This window comes from Mastigoproctus giganteus, chromosome 11, assembly GCF_048544385.1.
Source record: "Mastigoproctus giganteus isolate SK-2022 chromosome 11, ASM4854438v1, whole genome shotgun sequence".
In the NCBI taxonomy this organism is placed as follows: Eukaryota; Metazoa; Arthropoda; class Arachnida; order Uropygi; family Thelyphonidae; genus Mastigoproctus; species Mastigoproctus giganteus.
In genome coordinates, this window is record NC_143585.1 from 153,506,214 (window position 1) to 153,532,346 (window position 26,133).

The 26,133-nt window shown below is 36.5% G+C and overlaps 1 protein-coding gene across 1 annotated transcript in view; it reads left to right on the forward strand.

Annotated features, from left to right (window-relative positions):
• Positions 1 to 26,133, forward strand: part of LOC150078521 (asparagine synthetase domain-containing protein 1) — a 377,978-nt gene that overhangs the window by 295,551 nt on the left and 56,294 nt on the right. Inside the window, exon 10 of the mRNA XM_090384591.1 lies at positions 3,655 to 3,722. Coding sequence (XP_090240717.1) covers positions 3,655 to 3,722 — 68 coding nt within the window. The remainder of the gene's footprint in view (positions 1 to 3,654; positions 3,723 to 26,133) is intronic.

The window sequence follows — 26,133 nt, forward strand, 5'->3', positions numbered from 1 at the left end:
AAGTTCTTTTCAGAAAATATAAGACGCTGTCGGCACCAACGAAGATCAACAATAATAACCAAGGCTACGAAATACGAATCAGTTTTTACAGTACAATAACATGCAATTTTTTTCTTCCTTTTATGTTTTCTTTCCTTATATGCCACTCCGACTACTTCACTGCTGTACCCAAATAAATTTTTTAATTGAACTAATTAAAAATATATAACTATTTTTCTTCTGAGGGTATTATGTAGTTTTTGTAATTTTGGCATATCAGGTAGCAATATTTTATTGTTCATTCGCGAGTTACGTAAAACTCAACTTACATAAGAAGTCCTGGAATGTATCTCTTACATATGTAGTAGTAGTAATAGTACTGGCATGTGATGCAAGAAGGAAAGCGTATGAGCTTATGCAGAATCAGCCAAAAAAAAAAAAATTACAAAACAATCCTCTCTAAATATTTGTCCAATTCCTCCTTAAATTTATTTAACCTATCAACTTCCACAATGACATGTGGAAGTTTGTTACAGCAATTAACCATCCGCTGGCTAAAGGCAAATTTCTGCACATCTATTCTACATCTGTCCTTCCTCAGTTTCAATTTATGCCCCCTTAGGTTCGTAATCTGAACACGTGGAAGAATCCCATCAGAATTCAGTGTGCCCAACCCATTCAAGGCCTTATACGCCTCAATCAGATACCTCGCAGGTGCCTAGTCTCCAGCTGCTGCAATTTGTAGAACTTAAGCCTCTCCTGGTAGAGGATCCCTTCATTCCCATCACCAATCTTGTTGTCCTTCTCTGTACACACTCAAGAAAATCTACATCCTTCCTAAAATGAAGCCTCCAGACCTGTACGCAGTACTCAAGGCATGGCCTGACCATTGCCTTATACAGAGGGACAGTCACCTCCTTTTCCCTGCTAACAAAATTCCTGTATATCATTGACAACACCCCATGACCTGCCCTGGCAGCCTTTCGGTATTGCTCAGAAAACTTCATATCTGACTGCACAATTACTCCCAGGTCTTTTTCATTTTCTACCTCCTTAAGTGTAGTACCACTCAGTTGGTATGTTTCTCTGGGGTTATTTCTACCCATATACAGTACTTTGCATTTTTCAATGTTAAACTTCAGTTGCCACTTCTCAGCCTATCTGCCCAAATTTTCTAGATCCTGTTGCAGTAACACACTGCCATTACTGTGATTAACAGCCCTGCCAACCTTTGTATCATCTGCAAACTTCGACATTAAGCCTGATATACCTTCATCAATATCACTGATAAATATACAAAACAACAGTGGACCCAACAAACATGGACATTAAGCTTGATATACCATAATCAATAGCATTTATAAATACAGAAAACAACAATGGATCCAACACTGAACCCTGTGGGACTCCACTAATAACATTAATCCACAAAGAGCAGCACCCATTGATTACCACCCTCTGTCTTCTCCCACTCAACCATTCTTTAATCCATTGTAGCAACTTACCCTTAATACCATTCTGCTCCAATTTGTACAGTAGTCTTCCATGTCAGGGACTTACTGTATTTTTGGATTAACCAGGAAATCAATTATCCGGGATTTTTTTTTTACCATCTATCCCAGAAAATTGAGAGTCTACTGTATGTTAATTTACTTTGTTTGCCAATAACCCACTGTAGAATGTGACATGGTTTTGAATAAACCTATACGTCTATGGCAACAAAATTCAAAAAAATTAGCAAAAATCTATTCTTCTCAATCTCCACAGTTTACAGAAAAAATTTGGAATGTTGCAGATAGCATTCTGGAAGTTAAGAAAAGAAATAAATAAAAAAAAATGTATTTATTTTAAAATTAAAATTTATTAGTATTACTAATGCCTTTATCACTCATGATTTTCTAAAAATTTTCCCGCAGGTGGCAGTTCTTCAGTATTCTGGAAGTTTATATGAAAGGTGATAATTTAATTCACAGACTGGTGCAATCTGAATCTTCTGTGGTTTTCTTCTTGAAATACTCTCCCTTGAACTTACACACTTTTGACACCGTTGTACCCACACATTAAATGTTTCTTGCAAGCCATTTTTTGAAAGGTTGCGAATTGCTTCCTTTGTGGCTCTGTGAGCATCATTCTGTCGGATGCAAAACACTTGCATTTCAGACATGGAAACAGGAAGAAATCACACGGGGCTGAGTTCAGTGAATAAGGGCGATGTGGCTGTGATTATTGGCTGCACAATATTAGCCGTATGGGGTCTAGCATTATCTTGATGGAGAAACCACTTCACACCGGAATATCTCTACCTATCAAGATACTCATTACCATATGCCTTCATTCATCTATTTTACTTTTCGCATTATAGCCTTATATGCTAATGCCCCATAAAATCCTAAAACAACCAATCAACTCTTTTAACTGTTTCCGATGCATTTAAGCCCTGTCTGAAACAATAACAAATCACATATCGCTGTTCAATCTGTATGTATGACATGATACTTGCTTCAAAACGATCGCACGCACGGCTAAAAAATTCTCTTCATGCAACACTAGCTCGACAAGTACTGGCCTGCGCACACAGTCTGCTCAGTAGCAATCAGGGAGAGCTCCTTTAGCAGCATTTATGGAAAGTTTGCATGGTAAACAAAATCTTGCACCAGTTTGCAAATTAAATGATCACCCCTCGTATTTTACAAAAAAAAAAAAAATAAGCCCTGATTTCAGTATTCGAGAATTGGAACTTATGACAAAAAAGAAGAAAAATCATAATATTGATTAGTTTATAAAAAAAAAATTTCAAATTCAAAAATACTTTTCTTTCAGTAATGACATGGTTTCAAATGGTGCATAAATTTTTTATTGATATCTTCTGGTTCAGTGTCAACATCTTCAGAACTCAAAATTCTGAAGCATGAGATTTTGTACCTTGTGTGTGTGTTCTTTGATATGAATTCATTAGTACCCTTTGATTATATAGCCACACTGGAGTGTTACCCAAGCCGAGTAACTCCAGTTTGTCTATAAAATAGCATTGTAGTTATTATAGCAAAAGATAACTTTCTTTATGGGAACTAAATGATCCTTGAAACAAGGATTCATTTTGGCTGTCTGAACCAGTTGATATCTTTTCTTGCCATTCATTATAGACCTATTCCTCTCTCATTTATTGTGTTTTGTAGAACTAACCTGCTTTATTTCAGCTGGAGGTAATAGCATTGTGTTATACTTTGGTTGGTATGATGCCTGTATTTTGGTATGTGCAGTTAGGGACAGTTACTAGATATAATATCTTTTACAAGCCCATTGAAGTGAACTTTAAATATTGATATTTACAAGAACATAATTCATAATTTACTGAAAATTACAACGTGCTGAAAAAGTTTATTCTGATTTCCTAACCCATCAGCCCACTTAAAATATTAACATACCTAATGTTTTGACAGCCTCTCATGTTCAGGATTAAAAAAGAAAAAGGAATAAATAAAAATAATAATAAAATGAATAAATAAAAAGTTTAAAAAAGAAAAAGTACAGCCAGAAAATACAGAAGGAAAATTTCAATGTTTGGTATTAAAACACTTTAATTATAAAAAAATTATAAAAACAAATCATTTTATAATTTTAAAATGAATTTTTGATAATTTTCATGTATTAAGTTTATTCACATTTTGTCTTCAGGTAATATTGGTAGGAATGGGTGCTGATGAACAACTAGCAGGTTATTCAAGACATAGAGCTAAATTCAAGTAAGTTGTAATAAAACACATTGGATGCACAATTTAAGAAATTTCTAAAATTATGAATTCATTTTTATATTGTATATACTTTAGTAACTATACAATACAATAAAGATTCCATTTGCTCTGCTGGGCTCAAGATGCATAAAATTTTCTCTTTTTATGTAAAGTTAACAGCCACGTTTCAGAAAAACCATATAACACGAAAAAAATAAAACTATAATATCAAATTTGTGATGAAACTTTTTCATCAGCAGTTTCTGATGCTGAATACACAGTAGCAGTCTAAATTACCTGAAATATTTCATATGCTATCAAAAGTATTTAGTATATATTAGTAGTGCATTATTTCCACACCCTCCCCCAAAGATTACATCTTTGCAGATGTAAGACCTTTGCAGACTTCTTTCAAATCATATGACTTCTTTGCAGGCTTCTTTCAAAAAGAATTGATGCAGGACCCTCTGAATGTCATGTTTTTTTAATGAGCAACCAAAAATTTATAGTGACATTAGTATTAATATTGGGAAATGATGCAAAGAAAACAAGTTAAAAAAGGCACTTGTGCCAAGCATGCGTGGTAGATGGTTTTATGTGAAACATCCTTTGTGTTTCTTTTAGGTATTTTGATTTTTATATATATATATATATATATATATATATATTGATTATGAAATAAAAGAGCTTTTGTATTGTAAATATTTTTATTGATCATTCATAAATTTCCATAATTTCAGTTGGAAGCCAAGATACAATGGATTTATGATAACTAAAGTAAGAGACTATACTTGCAATTGCAGCGTATCTAAAATGTCTTTGGAAAACAGCATTGATTGAGGTACCCATTCTTGTAGTTGAAATAGGGATTAGTGTTTAGAGTTGATCAAATGTTTCTTGCAGGAAAGTAATTAATGGTTTAGTTTCTTCCAATCTAAAGTTACCGTTGAAATCGCTGCACATGATCATGGATATTTTATGCAAATCTTTCTTCAACAGCACTGCACCTCAAATTGAGTACACCAGCAGCAAAATGAAATTAATGAAGTCAATTATATCCTATGTCACTGTTAGGAGAAATATAGACAATCATTGTAATTATCACTTGGCCATTACGTAACAAGCACTCCACTGTACATTTTGCCAACAGGCCAAACACTGACTATTCAACCAGTCATTTGTCGATAGATGACATCCAAGTATGGCCTAACAATATGTACCTCATTCATCTTGCTGTGATATATTGCGACTCCAGCTGCCTGTTTGGTTTCATACTTGAATTGAACTATGCAATCGAAGTTCTGAATATTGGCACTCTCATTATTGTCCAACCAAGTCTAAGATAGCAGTAAGATTTGCTATTGCTGCGTAACAATGTTGGTGAGGTCAGCATGGTGCATGGTACTCTGTAAGCTTTGACAGTTGAATGACAGTTCCTTCCTATCGTGGACGAATTTGAGCAAGCTGTTCTGTCTTGTTTATAGCCAATTAGTCACGAGCCTGGCAATCTCATTTTGTAAATCGATGATGGATATAGTGTATCAAGCCGTGGTAGAATCTCTTGTTGGCAGTCAGCGAGACGATGTAAAGTTCATTGATGTCAGTTACATGCAACAGAGCAACATAAACCAGCTATTGTTCGTGCCCAATTTTTGCACTTGTGAACCACTGTATCGAACATGCCATCTTGCAACTTTGTATCGTAATTGCACGAGCCAGTGTGAGGTAAAAGTGATTTCTGTTGGCATAGATTGTGATGTTGTTGCTCAACGATATACTCGTTCATCTTGCAAGTGTTGCATCTGTGAAATTGATGTTGTTTGCTTGCATATATCTCGCTGCTTTCTTTCAAGCTAACTTTCCGATCATAGACGAGGTGGTAAATTCGAACCACAATCGTTATATCTGTTGCTCTTCGTTGTATTCGATCTTGGATAATTTACCTACAGTGCTGTTAGCGAGCCTATCAGTAAAGTCCACGTTGGTAGTGATGACATATAGGCCTTCCAATGACCAGTGGGAGCTCGGAGGGTAATCTGTCATTGTTGAGGAGAAATGAGCCTCTCTCTGTCACTAAATCCAATTTGGTAAATGTGATGGAATTTCTGAATAGACGAAGCCGTTTGACTTTGATAGTTATGGAATGGTATTCTTAAGTGATCCTTTACAGCTGTTAGACGCAAGTATCTTGTTGACGTCAACGTCAGGAAATTCAGTTCACATCAGTGGCAAATCTTTAGCAGCTGGTTTCTTTGTGTCGTTTTTGAACCATAGATGATCGCAAATGTATCATACAGAACAGAAATGATTTTTCATAAATCTCCTTTCAAACTCTTGCTGCACGTTCTTGTGTAAATAGTTGGCATAAGGAAAAGGAGCTTGACCATTTAAACTTATCTGCTCCGCAATTGGAGAAATGTTCTGTTGTACATATTCACTTCAGGTACATCACTGTTAGATGGGGCAGCGGCATTGCTAGTTGAAGGCATTGCTAAATTCAATGCTTGGATTTTCTGTTTGTCTTTTAAGCAATCTCGATAGTCTTTTTCATTCTTGTGCACTCATTACTACCTTCATCTTTATTTTCTTATGTCTTGGTGCTTTCATTCTTGCTTTATACTCTTGAGAATGCCCTGCACTTGACTTAGCATCATTGAACACCACCTTTTCCAAAATTATTGATGTGGAAACTTCTATAGTGGCACCTAATAATGGAATTTGATAGTATGAACCTCCACTTATCTTGAAATAGACCCAGCACTATTTACCAATTTGGTCAATAAATACAATAAAATGTTAACCACGTATCGAAAAAACAGCTACATTACTATGGCGCATTTAAAGGAATTGACAGTAATGATAATTTATTCTCACTAGATGTTACCTAATTATAGACGAATGTAAATGTTGAACACATTAGATATTCTTTGGGATATATTAAATAATAACTCTATACCGATTAATTATATGAAGCTTCCTATTAAAGAAATTTTTCACTTAATTAAAACTCTTAGTTGAAGCCAACTACGTCACCTTTAGATACAAAGTATACAAACAAATTTTTGGTTTGTTAATGGGATTAAGCTTGAGCAGCCTAATATCGGAGATCTATCTCTCAACGATTACACGTATACATTTTACACCTTTTCTACCCTTATCACATACTATGGGAGGTATTTAAATGCTATTCTAGTCATTACCGATAGTATCACTATCCAAGGCATTTTTCATTTGTTTAATAATATTCATTCTAGACTCGAATTTACATTGGAGAGGGAGAATAAGGATACTAAGTCATTAAATTTTCTAAATTTCATGCTTACTCAGGATGCAAATAAAATCCAATTTAACATCTATCTTAAACCTACAAACACCGGTATGCTTCTACACTATAACAGCTATCACCCATTCATCTACAAAAGATTGGTTATCTTTAATCAATGCTTATGTAAATAGTTAGAAAAAATAGAGCCCAAAGCAGATTCAACGACAGAATCTGCTTTAGGCTCAGATATACAAATATTAACCAGCAGATTCTTAAACACGGGTTACCCACTTGCTGCAATAGGCAGAATTAGGGTACAAGCTAAGGATTGAATACAAAAAAAATACACCAACCAACAATAGTAATGTTAAAAAATACTTTATTTCTGTCCTGTATGTTGAACAGTGGCACAAACAACTTAACAGATTCTTTAAAGATACCGAATTTAAAATTGTAGCCAGGCTAATGTGGAAATTACACACCATACTGAACAATCGCTCAGTCCTTTCCTCGTTCGCAACACAAACAAATAAACAAATAAATGACTTAGTATACAACATTTCTTGCGGTGATTGCGACCCATCAGGGTTCTATGCGGTTCCTCTGAATTTTTGTGTTAATCAACACGCGACCTCAGTTCATGCTTCTCGTTCAGCAGCATCAGAATTAGCCTTTCATGCCCTTAATGAAAAACATACTTTGTTATTTAACGAGGCCAAAATACTTGAGTGGCCAGCATAATTATATGAGACTGTTAATTGCAGAAACCATCGAAATAAAATTACATGAGGAATTCTGTTAATATTCACTGTCCATATCTAATCTCTGACTCGTGGTCTTTTACGTGCATATGCAAAGACAAATAATCCCTATTTAAGTTCCACGCTCACCCCTATTCGGTAATTTTCATTCCTATGATCACGATATACGGTTGAAAAGCATTGTCAGCTTCAGGAAGGAAAATCGTTTTGCAATTTTTTCGTAAAATTAATTTTTTACTTAATTGCATTAAATTGATTTTTAATTGTATTCATTTGATTTTGTAATTACTGTTAATTATTTCTTACTGTAATGTATGATTTTTGATTTTTTTAAATTGTTTTTGTTTTAATTTCTGGAGGATATCATACGAAAGGGTTCTACATATCATATTGAGGTAAACTTCTCTTATTCTTTTACAAATATTAACAAAGGAATGTAACAAAAAAACCAAGATGCAAAAAGAAATTATTGACAAATATATGAAATGTTGCAGTCATACTATTCAACAAATGGCTACAATGAAATGGGTAATTAAGCTATTAGCTTGAATTTCACTAAACTGTTCCATGCCAAGGATGTTTTCACTTAAAATAAAACTTCTTTCATGCATACAAGGTACATGCATTTTTTTTTTTTTTTTATGTGTGTGTGTGTGTGTTTTATAATAAAGTTCGATGAAATTCAACAAATAGCATCTGAATTTTGTAAATCGGTTTCACTAGAACTTCAGTATTGCGATGACAATATTGTACTTGTAAAGGAAAATTCATCATGCACTCTAATCACACTACTAGTGATTGCTCTGCACAGACGAGTGGTGGTAGCATAGTAAGTGCTTCTGGCAGAAGCTGCGCTTCACTTCCATGATGCATTTTTTGTGACCAATCAGATTTACTTGGTTGTAGGTATCCCCGAGGACATTTTACATAAAAAAAAAATCTACTTCCCACATCGCCTGTCTGACCCCTAAGTTCCTCCTTAAATTTGTTCCAACCACCCACCCACTTATGCAACACTAGATGGACGTTTCTTCCAACAATCAGCTAACTGCTGGTTGAAAGCAAATATCTGCACATTTTCCCTGCAACCATCCTCAATTTAAATTTATGCCACCTCGTGTGTTATCTGAGCAAGAAGAATGATATCATCACCATATGGCTTACTCAATCCATTGATGAAAGCCTTTACAGCACTTTCTTCTCTTAAATTATACTTAGTTCATTTTGGTGCATAATATTAACACTAGCAAGAGCACATGATGCAAGAATGCAAGCTTATATAGCATCAGCCAAAAAAAACACCGCCCCCTTCTCATTTCACTCATCCACCTGCTCCAAATGTTTCTCTAGTTCTGCCTTGAATCTGTTTAAGCTATCAACTTCTACAATGATGGATGGAAGTTTGTTCCTACAATCAACCACCCACTGGCTAAAGGCAAACTTCCGCACATCTATCCTACAACTGTCTTTCCTCAATTTGAATTTATGCCCACTCAGGCCATTATTCTGAGCAAGAGGAAAAATCCCATCAGCATTGAGCATGCACAAAACATTCAAGGCTTTATACACCTCAATCAGATCACCTTGCAGGTGCCTAGTCTCCAGACACTGTAATTTGCAAAACTTAAGCCTTCCTTCATAAGAGCAACCCTTTGTTCCATTCACTAATCTTGTTGCCCTTCTCTGTACTCGTTCCAATACTCTACATTCTTCTTAAAATGATGCCACCAGACCTATATACTCAAGGTGTGGCCTGACCATTGCCTATACAAGAGGATAATCACCTCCTTATCCCTGCTAGAAACATTCTTGTATATCATCGACAAGGCACCATGAGCTACTCTTGCAGACCATCTGCACTGCTCAGAAAACTTCATATCTGTCTGCACAATTACCCCCAGGTCCTTATCACTCTGTACCTCCGTACCAACAGAGTTGATACGTTACTCTGGGGTTAAACTTCAGTTGCCACCTCTCAGCCCATCTGATCAACTTTTCTAGATCCTGTTGCAGCAGCGTACTGTCATTAGTGTCCTTAACAACCCTGCCAACCTTCGTATCGTCTGCAAACTTGGATATTAAGCTTGATATACCATCATCAGTATCATCTATAAATACAGAAAAGTACAATGGACCCAACACTGAACTCTGGGAGACTCCACTAATAACTTTAGTCCACAAAGAGCAGTGTCCATCGATTACCACTCTGTCTTCTCACCCTCAACCATCCCTTTATCCATAGCAGCAATTTGCCTCCAATGCCACACTGCTCCAGTTTGTTCAGCAGTCTTCCATGTGCAACAGTATTAAAAGCCTTTCTGAGATCCAAATATATGATATCAAAATTATTCTTTGCATCCAGTTCCTTTGTGACTACATCATAGTATCCAATCAAATTGGTCAGACAAGTCTTCCCCTCAACAAACCCATGCCGTATCCGAGCTATAACTAAAGTCTTGTCTAGATGATCCTGCAATGCTTCTTTAACCAGTGCCTCCATTAATTTCTCTGGAACAGAAGTTAAACTAACAGGTCTATAATTACTTGGTTCACCCTTTGATCCTCCTTTGTGAATTGGGGTGACATTTGCACATATCCATTCCATGGGTACCTCCCCTGAGTCCAAGGAAACTCATAATTATGGCTAAGAGTTTGCTTATTTCCTTTGCTGCCCCCTTTAATATAACTGGATAGATCCCATCCACCCCAGGTGCCTTTCTTATCTTCATCTTCAAAAATTTCTCCTCCACTTTACTCTCAGTTATTACAAGATTATCTAGCTTACTGCCAGAGTTTAAGACACCTCTGGCATTCCCCTCCCTGAATAACTCCTCATGTGTGAATGTAGATGCAAAATATTCATTTAGTTTGTTAGCTACCTGAGCAGGATCATCAACAGTTGAACAATCAATATCAAGTGGACCAATCTGATTCATCCCCTTCCTTCTAGAGTTTACATAAGTAACGAACCCTTTGCTTATTTGCATCCTTTGCCAAAGATTTCTCATAATACAGTGGATTCCGGTTATTTGGGCCACTGGTTAATCAGGGCAGCCCGATTAACCAGTGGTGGTTTAAAATTTGCCCCAGCATTTTGGGGGAAATCTTAAAAAACAGAAGCCAATCAAGAAAATAGCCAGGGTTTACTTCGCTTAATTGGGACAGCATGCCATTTAATTGGGGCAGGAGACCGCAGCACTGGAGATTACCCTTTCGACCGAACCACGTGATTCGGTTGAAATTCTGGAAGTCACAACCATAAAACAATAAAAACAATTAGCAGTCACCTGTTTATTGGGCTTTTCAGTTAGTGAAATCTATCATAAACGGACAGTAAACTCGATCTTACTGAATTTGCGATAATACCGACAGCTGGAATTCTGTAGGTTATTATGGTGAAATGTGTTTACACTTCCATGAAATCTTCAATCATATAAAAAAATTAATTTTCAGAATCTTCTCTTCATTCCTATTTTTAAAGCTTTGTATCTCGTTACTCCGTTCTCACTTGCGCGTATCGTGTTACTTGCAATTTGTGTGTGCCGTGTTCTTTGTTATTGATTGCTTATCTTTTTACTGTTTTAAATTTTAACCCCCACCCACAAATGTCAGTGAACAGAAATGTCGACTAGTTCGTATGTACTTATTACAGTATGTATTAATTATTCCGATTATCACGTATCATTTAATTTTTTAATTAATAAGGTAATGTAAATCTGGGCTTAATATATCTTTGCTTTTATAGCCTATGGATAATATTCCTCCTATTTTCGCTAATTAGAATCGCTGTTTAATAGAATTAAAATTCAGTTCACAAACGTGATCACAATGACTGGCGCTTACTGCACATCGTATAGTGAACGGTACTTTACTATGGTACCTATCAAATCACGTTACGATGGTGACTCCATCGTAACGTGATTTGATTGTGCAGTGAACCGATTGTAAAGGGGGGGGGGGTACACTGTATTTTTAACTATTTACATGAAACTTCGGATAATTGGGGCAGCCGCTTAATCGGGCCAAAATGCACTAGTCCCAGTGTGTCCCAAATAACCGGAATGAACTGCATATAGAATGTAAAACATTTTTTGTGTCTAAAACAAAAGTAGTCTAAGGCTCAAAAAGCAGTACTATTCCCTGTTCGTGACTGGGAAATATTTGAAGCTATTGCTATGTAGGCACTTCTTCTCTGAAATAGGGGTTAGGAAACAAAGAGAGCATGCAGCAGGGCAAATGAATAATAAATTTTAGTTATTTCTTTTTACAGCTCCATTGTAATGCTGTATTACTTAAATACAATCATAATATTCAGACATAATTAATATTTAATAAATAGTAATAGTATTTGCCATATAGTACAAGGAAGCCACAGGCTTTTGCTGCACTGGCAAAAAAAAAAAAAAAAACAGAAAGAAAAATGCAAATTATGTGCTTTCCTCCTCACACAGGTAACTATTCAGTTGACTTTTGAATTTATTCAAACTGTCAGTCTCAACTACCTGCAAGGGCAACTCGCTAGCTAAAGAAAACTTCCTACAATCTAATCTAAACCTCTAGCCCTATAGTTTGAATTTGTAACCTATGGAATTCTTTATAACAGTGAGAATTGAACCCTTCATTCATTTTACTAATCCCTCTCAGAGCTTTGTAAACCTCAATCAGGTCACCTCTGAGGTGCCTGGTTAGCATGCTCTGTAGCCCACATAATCGAAGATTCTCTTCATATGGTCGTCCATCTGCCACTCTCACCACTCATAATTCACTTCACTGTTTTTGGACCCTTTCAAGAAGCACGATGTCTTTTTTCAGATGAGGTCTCCATACTTGAATACAGTATTCCAAATGTGGTCTTACAATTGCCTTAGCAGTGGGATTATGACCTCTCTATCTCTACAGATTTAGCGTTCAATAAATCGTCGATGGGACACCATGGGCTTTCCTGGTTACCTGTTTACACTGTTCAGAAAACTTCATATCTGCCCATATTGTGACCCAAATCCCTTTCCTCCTCCGCTGTCATTCATCCCCCCCAAGTGTGTATAATTTATTTATGGGTTTCTATTCCTCCAGTGTATAAGACCTTGCAATTAACAGCATTAAAATATAGCTGCCACTTCTCTGACCATCTCTGAAGTCTGTTCAAGTCATCGTGAAGGACCACTGCTTGGCATTGATCATTAACAATTCTGCCAATCTTTGCATCATCTGCAAATTTTCACATCACTCCTTCTATCCCTTTGTCAATGTCATTTATGAAAATAAGAAACAGACAGTGGTCTGAGAACTGATCCTTGAGGGACTGCACTGCAGACCTCATTCCAATCTGAAGAATATCTGTTAATCACAACCCTCTGCCTTCTGCTCTGCTGCCACCAAGCAGTCCATCTTAGAATCTTACCAGTAATCCCAGCCTGTTCAAGCTTATACAGTAACCGCTCATGAGGAACTATGTTTAAATTATTCCCTAAATCCAGCTAATGAGTAACTGTGTGAAAATACCCTACTAAGTTAGTTAAGCGTAATTTACCCTTTACAAGGCCATGTTGTGTGTACTTCGGAATGCCATTTCTGTCTATTGGATTGCATTCTTAATCACTGCCTTTAAAATTTTTCCTACCACTGAAGCCAGACTAACCAGTCTGTAGTTACCAACTTTACTCTTAGAACCTCTTTTATGGTGATATAGTGGCACTTCTCCAATCCAAAGCAATCTTCCCTGAGTCCAAAGATGCCCTCATAATTAACCTCAATGGTTCAGTACACTCCCACAAAATTATAGGGTATATGCCATCAACTATGGGAGCCTTACCTTGATCCTCAAAAGTTTTTCTAATAAACAATTATATGTAATTGGACATCACAAATTTCATATGGTTCAGCCTCACTTTCACAGACACTTCTCAGCATGAAGGGTCTTTCGTCAGTAAAGACTAATGCAAAGTACCTGTTCAATTCATCCTCAATATCAGCTGGGTTATCTAAGACCTTCCCACACCCAGTACACAAGACTCTTCCTTGTATTCACATACATAAAAAATTCCTTGTCCCCATTCTTTGCCCTCTTAGCCAATATGCAGCCTGGCCTCCCTGATCTTATTTGGTACTATTACAGATCAACTTGTAACTTTGTAGGCTTCAGTACTTTTCATCGCTCTGTAACTGCCCCATGCTATCTTTATCTGCTCTATTTGACCAGCCATCTCTGCAGTCATCCATTTTGGCATCCTACAATAATTTGTTAAAGGTAATTATGCATTCATGGCTTCTATGATTTTTGATTTAAAAGGATTCCATAATTCAATTGTATTCACCATCCCTCAAAAATCTGTCCAGTTTACATATGCCATAAAGTGTCTTATACTGTCAAATTCCCCTCTTTTGAAGTTAAAACTTTTGACTTTAACTACTGTAACATCTTTCTTCATCTTCCAGGTGACTTCCTGACAGTGGTTCCTGTCAGGAAGTCACCTGGAATTATCTGGATCATTAGTGATGATGAAGTCGAGAATATTCTAACCTCTAGTACTTTCTCTAACATGCTGGTACAAATAATAATCAGCTAGTTTATTTTATAAAGTTTTTTCCCCATCGTGATTTTACCTCCCACTTATTCCAATCAATCTGAGGCAGATTAAAGTCACCCATAATAAGACATTCACGCTTGCTTGCTCATTCCATATGCATGTATAGACTCTTTTCGTATTCTTCACAATCTTCTAGTCTGTAGATTGCTACCACTTTCATTGTCCCTTTGCTTCCAACTAACTCACACCACACAGATTCAATGCTGGCAGATATAACTTCAGACTCAGAAAATGCTCTTTTCACACTCAGGCTATTTTGAACAGAAGCATGACTCCTTCACCCTTCTATCTTCCCTACCTTTCCTAAATACATTATATATACCGTAGTGGAACTCGTCATCACCAATTTCTTGGTGGCACCATGTTTCTGTTAACCCTATTATATTAGCATTAGTTGGCTGAACCAAGAGTTCAAATTCAGCCATTTTATTGACAACACCCCTGATATTACTGTAGACAAGTTGAGACTAAGTAATCTTCTAAAGTTTATTACCCTGATACACTCCTTGAAGTTATTTAGGTTTGTATATATTTGTATAAATCTATATATAGCTATATCTTCCCTCTGATTTGAAACATTGCTACCCTCAAAACATCTTATCAACATTGGCTGTTGTTGCAACAAACAAGAATTCATGAGGTGAGTGCAAACATTACGTTGACCCATATCATCAGATAAATGCAATTCAAAATTACCCTTCTCCCACCTAACTAGCAGTTTCCATGAACCCTGAGGATATTCTCAATGATATTGGCAAAAATTCTTGTGCCATCTTTGTTCAAATGAATGCCATCTCTACAAAACAGATTCCTATTACCTACAAATGCAGGCCACACTGTTAAAAATTATTCCCCTAGACCCTTGCAGATTCCCTCATGTTTCAGATTAATCCTCAAGGCTTTCATCATATAGTTCCTCGTAACATATCTGGGCAGATTTGCAGACACATACACATTCTGACCTAACTCATGGCATTTTCTCAGCATAATCCTGTATTTCTGAAACAGATTGTCAGGTTGGGTACGCTTCATGTCGTTAGCTCCCACATGAATAATAATTCTCTCTTTACCTCCCTTAAAATCTGAGAAGCTTAGAATGAGATTAGCTCGGTGCAGGTGAAGTTTTTATGGCTCCAGCTAATAGGGAAGTTTTTTCTTAAATTTTTACCATTTTATTGACTAAATTGGCATATTAATTTTTTTTCTAAAAGTAGCTTTATATTCCTAGTTGCGATACTTAGATAGAGGTTTTGTGGGTTATTACTGAGAATCGGTAAAACTTGCAACCTTCGAAACTTCCCGCCATTGTATAGTATCAATACGGAATAGCATTATGTATATCTCGAACTTGATAGCGTAAGGCATAATGTAAAACTAGATAACGTAACTTGTAGCACTGTGGTAGGAATCTGTTAGCATAGTATAGTATTGGCAATTAATCAGTTAAATTTATAAATCCTTTTAATTTTTATTGTTAATTAAATTGCATTTAAACGGAAATCATGCCCCAGACTAGAGCAGCAAAGCAGCGAAACTGCTGTGGTTCGTGGGAGAACCTTAGGGAACGATTCCCCAATGCATTACAGTCTAAAAAATGTGTAAAATGCAACATGTTTGCGAATCTCTCTTGAACAGGATATGTCACATGAGGATGTCTTTGTGTGTGTGTGTGTGCACGCGCGCGCACTAGGTGCAGAGAATGTGAAGAAATTAGGCGTCTATGAGAGTTTGAGGTGTAGGGTAAATGCCCTCAAAGAAATTAATATGAGGGGCCCCATCAAGCTCTCGACTACCCAACTCAACTCCAGAGCTCACTCCAGTGCATCAAGCAACACAGCGGCAATCTCCAACGCAGAATGCACTTGTCCAACAGGAACTAGTTATTGTTGACGACTCTATTGTCATGGAGATGGGAAATATATTATGCAAAAAGGATAGGTCGAACAGGACCATAGTATGTCAGTTTATGACGTTGTAGAGCAGTTATCATCTTTTAAGGTGATACTGTTGTATACATTGGCACTAATAACCTTAAGAGTAAGAAAAATGCAGATTTACTTAACTTGTGCAAGGCTCATGAGATAGAATTTTTTTCAGCATGGTCTGTGCATGCTAATAGGAGAGACTGCTTCTACAGGGATGGGATACACTTAAATAGAAAGGGGGCAAGAATATTTTCTGATGCTATCGAGGCAGTGTTAGGTGGGTCGGAAAACTGCTAGATTCGGGGGTTTCACAGACTAAAAGATTAACAGTAGCCGCAGGCAGAGGCAAAAGTGATTCTTGCACTGCTTGTATGGTAATGAGCAGCAGTCTAGAGAACAAGTTGCTGGGGACTTCAAGAGCTACTGGGAGTCATCATCGAACAGTTAAATACATGGTCTGTGTTAGAGTAACTAAGAGTAAGAACAGGCTCATGTATGCTTGCATGTACACTAATGCTAGGAGTATAGTAAATAAATTTGATGAATTTTAAATTCTGATTAAGACATCCAAGGCAGATATTGTATCAGAGACGTGGTGCCACTCAGATATAAGGGATGAAGAATTGGAATTTGGGGAGCACAATGTGTACAGAAAGAATTGATAGGATAGGAAGGGAGGAGGGGTTATGCTATTAGTTAAGAAACACATAAAATCCAAGGAAGTGCATCCAGTTGACATAGATGGAAAGTGCAATTTTTTTTTTATGAAAACCCCAAACACGAAAGGTATCAAAACCTATAGTACTTAGTACCGTACATGGGTTGAAGGAGAAGTATGAGGGGAGGGGGATGCCGGAAACTTTGCTCTAGAGACTAAACATGGGTTTCACCACTTCAAGCCTCCAATAAGCAATGTGGTGGTATTTCACCGGTTGATGAAAGTCATCTACCACCTACAAATGTTGAGTCAGTTTGGTGTGACATAAGCACTGGGAAAACAAAAATGAGGGTAGGAATTTGTTATAGGCTTAATGACTCTGATGAGTACAATGAACATTATACAGAGAAATAGAGTGGGTTAGTAAATCAGTGTCTTATAATGGGGTATTTTAATTTCCCAGATATAGACTGGAACTTATTTGTTGTCACTTGCACACTAGCAAGGCTTTTGTGGAGTTATTGGATGATTGTTTTCTACAGCATCATGTTTGAGAGACAACAAGAGGGAGTTACACTCTTGATCTGATTATCAGCAGTCATTATTCATGCATTAAGAATGTACAGATAAAGGAACCACTAGGTGGCAGTGATCACAGTGTACTGAGGTGGGATTTACTTAAAGAGGTAACTACCATCAGGGTTTAAGGGAAGGATTTTTGCTTTTGTGAAGGTGACTACAGCGGTCTTAGATTTTTTTAGGTTCTATACAGTGGAACCAACTGATGATGTTACCAACAGCAAATTCTAAATGGGAAGCATTCAAGGAAGTAATTTTGGAAGCTACTAAGCTTTTTGTTCCAATTAAGAAATACTACTCTAGGTTTAGGCCCAGATGGATGTCAGATGAACTAATGAGACTCATGGCAGAGAAGAAAAATGCATGGGAAGCACATAAATTATCAGGTGACACAAAAGCCAATGGTAGATACAGACTAATCTGTAATCAAGTCACAAAGGCAAGTGAAGGCAGATTATGAAAAATCTTTGGCAAAGGATGCAAAGAGTTCTTTACTTATATAAACTCTAAAAGGAACGGGATGAATCAGATTGGTCCACTTGATATCAGTGGATTGACTGGAGATGATCATTCTCAGATAGCTTCTGAACTAAATGAGTATTTTGCATCTACATTCACATACAAGGAGTTATTCAAGGAGGAGAGAGTTAGATGTTTATCGAACTCAAAAAAAGGGAGTTATATGATTTTGTAATAACTGAGAGCAAAGTGGAGGAGAAATTGTTGAAGTTAAACATAAGAAAAGCACCTTTGGTAAATGGGATCTATCCAGTTATATTAAAGGAGGTGGCAAAGGAAGTAAGCAAACTGTTACCCATAATTATGAGAGCATCCTTGGACTTGGGAAGCCCTCGCATACTGGAAGTGTGCAAATGTATCTCCAATTCACAAAGGGTGACACAAGTAATTACTGACCTGTTAGTTTGACTTCTGTTCCAGGGAAATAATGGAGTCACTGGTTAAAGAAGCATTGCAGTATCATCTAGGCAAGACAGCAGTAGTAATTCAGACACAGCATGCATTTGTCAAGGGGAAGTCTTGTCTGACCAATTTGATTGGATACTATGAGGTGGTCACAAAGATTTGTCAAAGTGTTAATGTCAAAGATTGCAGATTATACAAAGGTCAGCAGGGTTGTTAATGACAGTATGCTGCTGCAACAGGATCTGTAAAAAGTTGGGCAGAGAAGTGGCAACTGAAGTTTAACATTGACAAATGAAAATACTACATATGGGTAGCAGTAACCCCAGAGAAATGTATCAACTACAGGTAGTTCCCGACTTTACGAGTTAATTCGTTCTTAATGTGCGCTCTTAAAGTTGGAATTTCATTCCCATAGGCATAATGTTAAAAATAGGGCTTACGTTTTCAACAATGAAATTAGTTAGATAATTAATTTGTTTAAACAATGATTGATTTATCCAAAGAAGTAAAAAGGTGGCTTGTAAAATCAAGCAGATTACAATAATAAAGGAATTATTTATGACTTACAAATGTTAAAGAATGTTTATTCTTTATCATCATCATTGACTAAATGTACACTCTTTGATCACTGATTATTGGTTCGGCACCCGTTGGTTTATTGCACAAGGAGTCATCACCTTCAGAAATGCCTCAAGAAGTGTTTTTTCCAAGATAATCCTTTCTTTTCTTCATAAATTTCAATAACATGCAAAGCATTTTTTAATGGCACACATAAATTGTAACTAACATGGTTTGTGCAGAGTAACAGGTTTACGAAACTTAAAAAAAAAGGAATGAAGATAAGATTCTGAAATTTTATTTATGTTTTTTTATATGATTGAAGATTTCGGTAAACTGGAAACATATTTTACTATAATAACATAAAAATCCACACAATTGCAGCTATCGGTATTTTTGCAAAAACAATAACATGGTGTTTACTACCCATTTATTATTGCTTCCAGTAACAGAAAAGCCCAATAAAGTGGGAAGTGAAAATTGTTTTTATTGTTTTATGGTCATGACCTCCAGAAATGTGCTTTAGAAAAATATCACCAAGCTGTTCAAAATTGTTTCTTATAATGGAACATGATGATAACGATGAAAGTGTAGTGTATTTTTATGATTTGAATTGGTAACTAATATAATTTACACTATAAAAACACCTTTTAGAGTTGTATAATGAAAATTTCAGCAACACTGTATTGTATAGCTACATGTGTGGTTTGAAATGTGGTATTTATGAATGTTTAACATTCATATTTTGCAATTAATGTTCATATTTTCGATTTTGTTGATACTTGATACTTGAAAAAAAAAAAAAAAAAAAAAACTCGTAAACATGGGAACTTGTAAAGCGGGAACTGACTGTATGTGGTGTTACACTCAGGGTAGTGGAGAATGAAAGGGCCTGGGGTAATTGTGCAGTTAGATATGAAGTTTTCTGACAGTGCAGACAGACTGCAAGAGTAGGATTAATGTTTCATGGGGTCTTGTCAATGATATACAGGAATTTTGCAAGCAAGGACAAGGAGGTGATTATCCCCTTGTATAAGGCAATGGTCAGGCCACACCTTGAGTACTGCATACTTTTCTGGACGCATCCAGAAATGTATGCAGTACTCAAGGTGTGGCCTGAATGAGTACAGAAAAGTTTCTGAACTAGTATAGAAAAGGGCAACAAAATAAGTGCGTGGAACAAAGGGGTTTCTGTTACCAAGATAGGCTTAAGTTCTGCAAATTGCAGCTTCTGGAGACTAGGTACCTGCAAGGCAATCTGATTGAAGTGTATAAGGCCTTGAATGGATCGAGCAGGCTCAATGCTGATGGGATTCTTCCTCTTGCTGAAATTACAAACGTGAGGGGACACAGATTCAAACTGAGGAAAGACAGTGGTATAATAGATGTGCAGAAGTTTGCATTTGGCCAGTGGGTAGTTGATTGCTGGAACAAACTTCCATCTGTTTTGGAACTTGATAGTTTAATTCTTTGCATGAATCGTGCATTGCATGTGATATAAACAACATATTGTCTATATCAGGGGTGGGAAACCTTTTTCGTCAGCGGGCCAAATGAAATTTTCGTATCATGATGCAGGCCGGAATAGATTGAATGATTTAACAAAATAAATCAGAACCTAAAAAATGTTATATTACTTGAATTACCAAATTATTAATGTATTTCAAAAAAAAAAGTAAATACAATATTTAAATAGAAGTCGATTATAGATAGGTACAGATAAGAATTACAATTTGGAATAAACATTTTGGAATTTGGAATAAATATTAGTTTTATTATTGGAATAAACATTTTTATTATGATATAACAGTCTGATTCTATTGGGAATCAGACTGTTAGATAAGAAGGTAAACACATGGATTAGGCAGCAAACTCAAGTAAAGGACATTCTTATCAAAACTAAAGAACTAAAATGGTCTTGGGCAGGACACATAGCTCGAAGACATGATGTTGAGTCAGTTTGGTGTGACATAAGCATAGGTAAATCAAAATTGAGAGTAGGAGTGTGCTATAGGCCTAATGACTCTGATGAGTATAATAAGATACTGTACAGGGAAATAGAGTGGGCCAGTAAATCAGAGAGTCTTATAATGGGGGATTTTAATTTCCCAGATATTGACTGGAATTTGTGGGTTGGTCACTCACACACTAGCAAGGCTTTTGTGGATTTATTGGATGATTGTTTTCTACACCAGCATGTTCGGGAGGCAACTAGAGGGAGTAATACTCTTGATCTGATTATCAGTAGTGATTCTTCATGCATTAGGAATCTGCAGATAAATGAACACTGGGTGGCAGTGATCACAGTGTGCTGAAGTGGGATTTACTCAAGGAGGTAACTACCATCAGAGGTAAAGGGAAGGGTTTTTGCTTTCGTAAAGGAGACTATGCTGGTCTGAGACAGTATTTAAATTCTATACAGTGGGACCAACTGATGATGTTACCAACAGCAAATTCAAAATGGGAAGCATTCAAGGAACTAATCTTGGAAGCTACCAGGCTTTACATACCAACCAAGAAATATTGTTCAAGGTTCAGGCCTAAATGGTTGTCAGATGAACTAATGAGACATATGGCAGAGAAGAAAAATGCATGGGATACATACAAATTAATGGGTGACGTGGAAGCCTATGATAGATATAAGTTGGTCTGTAACCAAGTCACAAAGGAGATTAGGCAGGCAAAGGCAGATTATGAGAAATCCTTGGCAAAGGATGCAAAGAAAAACAGAAAAGAGTTCTTTACCTATTTAAACTCAAGAAGGAAAGGGATGAATCAGATTGGTCCACTGGATGTTGATGGTTCAACAGTTGAGGATCCAGCTCAGGTGGCTAACAATCTAAACGAGTATTTTGCATCTACATTCACACATGAGAAGTTATTCAGGAAGGGGAATGTCGTAGGTGAAGTAAACATTGGCAGTGAGCTAGATGATTTTCTAATAACTGAGAGGAAAGTGGAGGAGAAATTGTTGAGGATAAACATAAAAAAGGCACCCGGGTTGGATGGGATCTATCCAGTTATATTAAAGGAGGCAGCAAAGGAAGTAAGCAAACCCCTAGCCATAATTATGAGAGCTTCTTTGGACTCAGGGGAGGTACCCATGGACTGGAGATGTGCAAATGTAACCCCAATTCACAAAGGAGGATCAAAGGCTGACACAAGTAATTATAGACCTGTTAGTTTAACTTCGGTTCCAGGAAAATTAATGGAGGCACTGGTTAAAGAAGCACTGCAGGATCATCTGGACAAGAATTCAGTTATAGCTCAGACACAGCATGGGTTTGTTAAGGGCAGGTCTTGTCTGACCAATTTGATTGGATACTATGATGTAGTCACAAAAGAACTGGATGCAGGGAATAACTTTGATATTATATATTTGGATCTTAGAAAGGCTTTTGATACTGTTGCGCATGGAAGACTGCTGCACAAATTGGAGAAGTGTGGCATTCGAGGCAAATTGCTGCTATGGATAAAGGGATGGTTGAGTGGCAGAAGACAGAGAGTGGTAATCAATGGACACTGCTCAACGTGGACTAATGTTATTAGTGGAGTTCCTCAGGGTTCAGTGTTGTGTCCATTGTTGTTTTCTGTATTTATAAATGATATTGATGATGGTGTATCAGGCTTAATGTCCAAGTTTGCAGACGATACAAAGGTTAGCAGGGTTGTTAAGGACACTACTGATACTATGCTGCTGCAACAGGATCTGGAAAGGTTGAGCAGATGGGCTGAGAGGTGGCAAATGAAGTTTAACATTGACAAATGTAAAGTACTACATATGGGAAACAGTAACCCCAGATCAACGTATCAACTCTGTGGTACTACGCTGACAGTGGTAGAGAATGAAAAGGACCTGGGGGTAATTGTGCAGGCAGATATGAAGTTCTCTGAGCAGTGCAGACGAGCTGCAAGAGTAGCTCATGGTGTCTTGTCAATGATATACAGGAATTTTTCTAGCAGGGACAGGGATGTGATTATTCCCTTGTATAAGGCATTGGTCAGGCCACACCTTGAGTACTGTATACAGGTCTGGAGGCCTCATTTCAAGAAGGATGTAGAGCTGCTGGAACGAGTACAGAGAAGGGCAACAAGATTAGTGAATGGAACAAATGGTTGCTCTTACGAAGAAAGGCTTAAGTTTTGCAAATTACAGAGCCTGGAGACTAGGCATCGCCGAGGTGATCTGATAGAGGTGTACAAGGCTTTGAATGGCTTGAGCATGCTCAATGCCGATGGAATGCTTCCTCTTGCTCAGAATAATCACCTGAGAGGGCATAAATTCAAATTGAGGAAGGACGGATGTCGGATAGATGTGCGGAAATTCGCCTTTAGCCAGCGGGCAGTTGGTTTGTGGAATAGACTTCCATCGCTTGTTGTTGAAGTTGATAGCCTAAACAAATTTAAGGCTCAGCTGGACAGGTATTTCGAACGAATTGAGGGGTGAAATGGGAGTAGTGGTTGTTTTTTTTTTTTTTTTTTTTCTTTTATTTTGGCTGATGCTGAATAAGCTTGCTTTCTTGCATCATATGCCTCTACTAATGCTAATGCTAAATGTTAATGACAGATGGACTAAAAAAATAACAGAATGGTATCCAAGAGGAGCTAGAAGAAATCCTGGAAGACAAAGGCGGAGATGGATAGATGAAATTCATGAGTTTGTGGGTAGTAAATGGATGGCCAGTGCTCAAAACAGAAGGAACTAGAAAGTTGCTGGAGAGGCCTTCATCCTGCAGTGGAATTGAAAATGGCTGATGATGATGATGATGAATAATTCAGCAATATCTATCAAACATTCCTTCACAAATTCCCCATCAGAAAATGATTTACATTGTTTTGCAATGTTATTTTGTCAGTGCTCTATCTGTATTTGACAAATTTTTCAAAGTATTTTGTTGCTTAGCAAACCACATTTTAAATTTTCTGCTTCAATTTTCATTTGTTCTGGCGAAAATAGCTTATATTTTACGAAATGTTTTGCTGAAAAATGTCTGTTTACATTATATTCTTTAAAAACAGAAATAGTTTCATTACAAACCAAACAGCTTTATCATCTATATTTGCAATTAAATATTTGAATGTCCAATTATCATTTAAAATACAGCATTCGACATCAATATTTCTTTTTTTTAATTGGCTCATTTTATGGGCTATAAATTATATTAAATTAAATATTGTGATAATTAGAAAAGGCATAAACTGACTTATAAAATATCTTGCACCAATATTATTTTTTTCAATAAGAAGTCAAACACAAAGGAACTTCGTTCAATCGATGCTACAATAATAATTAGGAAATAATACTCTTTGACTAATAATAAAATAATAAATTTAAAAAAAAATAATAAAAAAATGAATAATAATAAAACTCTTTATGACTAATGAAATAATACTCTTCAGTAGAATCACCTGGTTAACTGCGCACTGCTTACTGCTGTACTGGCCACAATTCCCGATTGAACTAAATTAAGCCGAACGTTTACGGTTTATGGCAAGTGTAGTCAGGTATGGATTTTCTATATTTATGCATTTACGGAGGGGGCTGGATTCAACATCGTCGCAGGGCGGATGTGGCCCACGGGCCGGCTGTTGCCCACCCCTGGTCTATATGCTTGTGCATCACATGTGATACACACTTACTGGAGTTTTAAATACGATAAATTTTCGATGTCTGAAACTTACTTGGTTTTTTTGATCTAAATGTGTTATAGTTTGACTTCCAACTCAGTGTGCATCATATTTGATTCACAAAGTGCAAGAATGTGAATTATCTGAAATAATATGGTGGAGTTACTAAATATATAAAAAACGCAGAAATATAAATAAAGTAGCTTTTATTTCTCATTCAATACACTACGTAATATTATTTACGGTATTCATTGAAACAAGGTAGGCAAAATGGTTTGTCCCATTCGACACATTCTGTTGACACTTGTTTAGATTTTTTCATTGCTTCTTTGCTATTTTCCTTTGATATGATTTTTGTGTAACAACGACACCTTCTCCGAATGAGTTTTCCGTGTTCTCTTCTTGGTATATTTCATAATGTGTGGGCCTTTTTAATTGGTTTATTTATAGAACTTTTTTCAGCCATACCTAGCAGAGACATCATAATAGCTTTTGAAAATGCTGCTAGCTGGATTGTTTTATTTCAGTAAAACTTGTTATAGATAACCCAACTATTCACTACAGCAATTTCTAAGCATTCAAACAAGACTTTTCGATACCATTTTACACCCTTTCTGGCCAGATTATAATATGAGATCATTTGATGTGAAAGATCAATTCCTCCTTTTATTCTGTTATATTCTTTTATAACTGCAAGTTTTGAAATAGTTTCTCCTTTTCGGTGGCCTCTCCTGCATTTCTTCTTTTTTCAGCGGCTTTCTTATTTGTACCGTAGTAAGTTGAAATCATATATATATATATATATCTTTCTTGTCTTTATATTTCATTACACGTATTCCTTCGTTATTTACCATTCCTACTACTTCTGCTTTCTCTAATTTCTTTGACTTTACTTCATTGGGCAGCCCTTTTCTATTAGATTTTTAAAATTCCACAATAATCTGTATTTTTGTTCTTCAGGTTAGTTGCTAAAGGTATGCTACTGTACCAGTTGTCTGCAACTAAAATGCTGCCTTCATTTAGCAGTGGTTCAGCTAAGGATACGACTACTGATCCGAAATGATCCAGACCTGGTAACAAATTAGAAGTTCCTTGGCCACAGTAAACTGAGAAATTCCATATATAACCCGTCATTTCATACAGTTTGAATAATTTAATCCCATATTTATGGGCTTTTCCTGGGTTATATTGACGAAACTGAAGTCTGCCTCTGTGGGAAATCATAGTTTCATCGACGGAAATTTCTTCATCGGTGGTATAAACTTCTTGAATTTTTTCTGTAATTCAAGTTTTATGAAATTAGAAATTTTATATAACCTGTCGCCTGGTACCGTTGCTTGATTATCTGCGATATGCCAGTTTTTCAAAATCAAGGTTACAGCTCATACAAATTTTGTGCAAACAAGGATGATAATATAACTCATCTTTCTTCCAGTAATCTTCTAGATTTGGATACCTAATAAGGCCTGTGGCAAAAATCACGCCAAGAAATGATCTCATTTCTTCTTCTGTTAATCGGACCATCTTTGCATACGTGA